This window comes from Platichthys flesus, chromosome 4, assembly GCF_949316205.1.
Source record: "Platichthys flesus chromosome 4, fPlaFle2.1, whole genome shotgun sequence".
In the NCBI taxonomy this organism is placed as follows: Eukaryota; Metazoa; Chordata; class Actinopteri; order Pleuronectiformes; family Pleuronectidae; genus Platichthys; species Platichthys flesus.
The window spans coordinates 28,529,586-28,532,041 of record NC_084948.1 but is presented as its reverse complement, the minus strand read 5'-3'; the positions used below and the strand labels follow the sequence as shown (position 1 = coordinate 28,532,041).

Genomic DNA, 2,456 nt, shown 5'->3' with positions numbered 1-2,456 from the left:
TTGGATCATCAGTGTGTCTCAGTTCATGATGCATTAACTTCAGGAGATAAATTAGAGTTTCAGTCAATGATCATTTCACTGATTATAACTGAATGTGTCAAAATGTCTTTACTCTGTCAATGTGTTTGATGCTTTAACTTCACAACACTGAGTTTGTTCACTTGAAGCCTGAGAACAAAAAAGTGTTGTTTTCATTTGTTAATCTGAAAGATGATGATGAACTCCTCTCTGGATTCTTATTTCACTCTGGCTGCTTATGTGGACTCTGGACTGTTGAGATACTTGTTCTTCACGATGGTCCTGTCCTTGTACTTGTTGATCCTCTGTGCCAACGTGCTGCTGATTGTAGTTATCTGTATGAACAGAAGTCTCCATGAACCTATGTACGTGTTCCTGTGCAGCCTGTTTGTAAATGAACTGTATGGTAGCACAGGGTTGTTTCCTCTCCTCCTGCTCCAGATCCTCTCAGACGTTCACACTGTTTCTCGTCCTCTTTGCTTCCTGCAGATCTTCTGTGTTTATTCTTATGGAAGTGTGGAATTCTTTAATTTAGCCGTGATGTCTTATGACCGATACCTGGCCATCTGTTGTCCTCTGCAGTACAACACACGTATGACAACTCAAACAGTTACGATGCTAATTGCTGTCACGTGGTTGTTCCCTTTTCTTGCGATTGTTGTTTTGGTATCGTTGACTTCCCCTTTACAGCTGTGTGGAAACATCATTCACAAAGTTTACTGTGACAATTACTCTGTGGTCAAACTGTCGTGTTCTGACACCACAGTCAACAACGTGTATGGACTCATCTACACATTTATCTCCATCATCCTTCCTCTGGTTTTAATCCTCTACACGTACGTGAGGATTTTTAAGGTTTGTTTCTCTGGTTCCAAGCAGACGAGACAAAAAGCCGTCAGCACCTGCACCCCCCACCTGGCCTCGCTGCTCAACTTCTCCTTCGGGGCTTGTTTTGAATTATTACAGAACAGGTTTAATATGAGCAGTGTTCCTATTATGTTGAGAATATTTTTATCTTTATACTTTCTAACGTGTCAGCCGCTCTTTACTCCCGTACTGTACGGACTGAAAATGTCTAAGATCTGGATCATGTGTAAACGCATGTTGTGTGGAAACATGTAGGTCAGTGGGAAAAAACAATACATGAATTTCTTTTCTCATGTCATCATTAATGTTGCAGTTTAATGTCTGTGTGGTCAATTGTATTAATACTACAAAAATGTGTTATTTACAAATACTTTGTTTCATAAAGAGTGAGAATGTTTTTCCTTCTTCACTTGATGTTTGTGTCTAAAGTCAACGACAGAACTTTTGACTGGAACCACGTGAAAAACAAGAAGCAATATCCACCTTGTAGTCGGGGACACGTTTACTTATCAATAACTCATGTGCTAATTATTAACAAAATACTTGAATAAATTATAATAACTATTCATAATAAATCAAAATAGTGAAAATTCAAAAGACGTTCAGTTTCAGAAAACGAAGTTTATTGCAACAGTAAACATTTTTCAGCCGTCAGCACCTGCACCCCCCACCTGGCCTCGCTGCTCAACTTCTCCTTCCGGGTTTGTTTTCAAATATTACAGAGCAGGTTTGATATGAGCAGTGACAGACGTTTCGTACATTTGACGTAACTTTGTGTCTTTGAAGTTGAACAGTTGGTTTCACTTGTTGTCTTTGATCCTAATAAGGCCAGTTGTTAGTAAACAGCTTGGTGAAGGACACAGGTCATTATCCGTCCTGTGAGGACTCTGGTTGGTCTCTGTGGGCTCTGTGTCTCGTGTGAAGACGCCTCAGGGACAAACATGTTGATGAGCTGCAGTGACCTTTGACCTGAGGGACAGTCGCAGCCTCTGTGGGTTCAACTTCAGCAGAGTTCACTTTAATAACAATAATCAACAAGTTCAGTGAACACGAGAAGAAGAAGATTCCGACTGTCGACCTCATTCACAATAAAACTTTACTCCAATTATGTTTAGAATGAGTTGTTAACAGTAAATCCATTTTCATTCCTGGTGACATATGATACTTATACATACGACTTCAAAACATTTACATAACAATAAAAGCGTTGGCTAAGTGGAAAGTAATGTAATTATAACACCAGGACGTGAACTAAGAAAACATTCTGGAGTCCAGATCCATGACTCGGTCAACACAAGCAGTTCTTTATTATTGATATTATTATCAATAATTTCTTAATCTGCTGCTTCAGTTAGATCTGCAGAATAAAACCCGACACTTTGAATAACTGAAAAATACACTTTATTACTTTAATTCATGTTTCTAAAATAAAGTAGAAACGTTGATGACATCATCAGTTTGACAGATGGAATAAAAAAAAGTGATGAATCAAACTGTGAAGTTTGATTCATCACTTTGATTTATTCAAAATAAAGATTTTCTCTGTTCATAAATAAAATAACACGGAGCAA

At 38.3% G+C, this 2,456-nt stretch overlaps 1 protein-coding gene across 1 annotated transcript; it reads left to right on the top strand.

Annotated features, from left to right (window-relative positions):
• Positions 1–201: 201 nt before the first annotated feature.
• LOC133951721 (olfactory receptor 11A1-like) lies at positions 202–1,140 on the top strand. Its single transcript, XM_062385845.1, has one exon. The coding sequence runs from the start codon at positions 211–213 to the stop codon at positions 1,138–1,140; it is 930 nt and encodes a 309-aa protein (XP_062241829.1). The 5' UTR covers positions 202–210.
• Positions 1,141–2,456: the final 1,316 nt, after the last annotated feature.

Bases quoted from the DNA above. Each gene is read 5' to 3' on its own strand.
- LOC133951721 (XM_062385845.1), top strand. From the start codon at position 211: ATGATGATGAACTCCTCTCTGGATTCTTATTTCACTCTGGCTGCTTAT.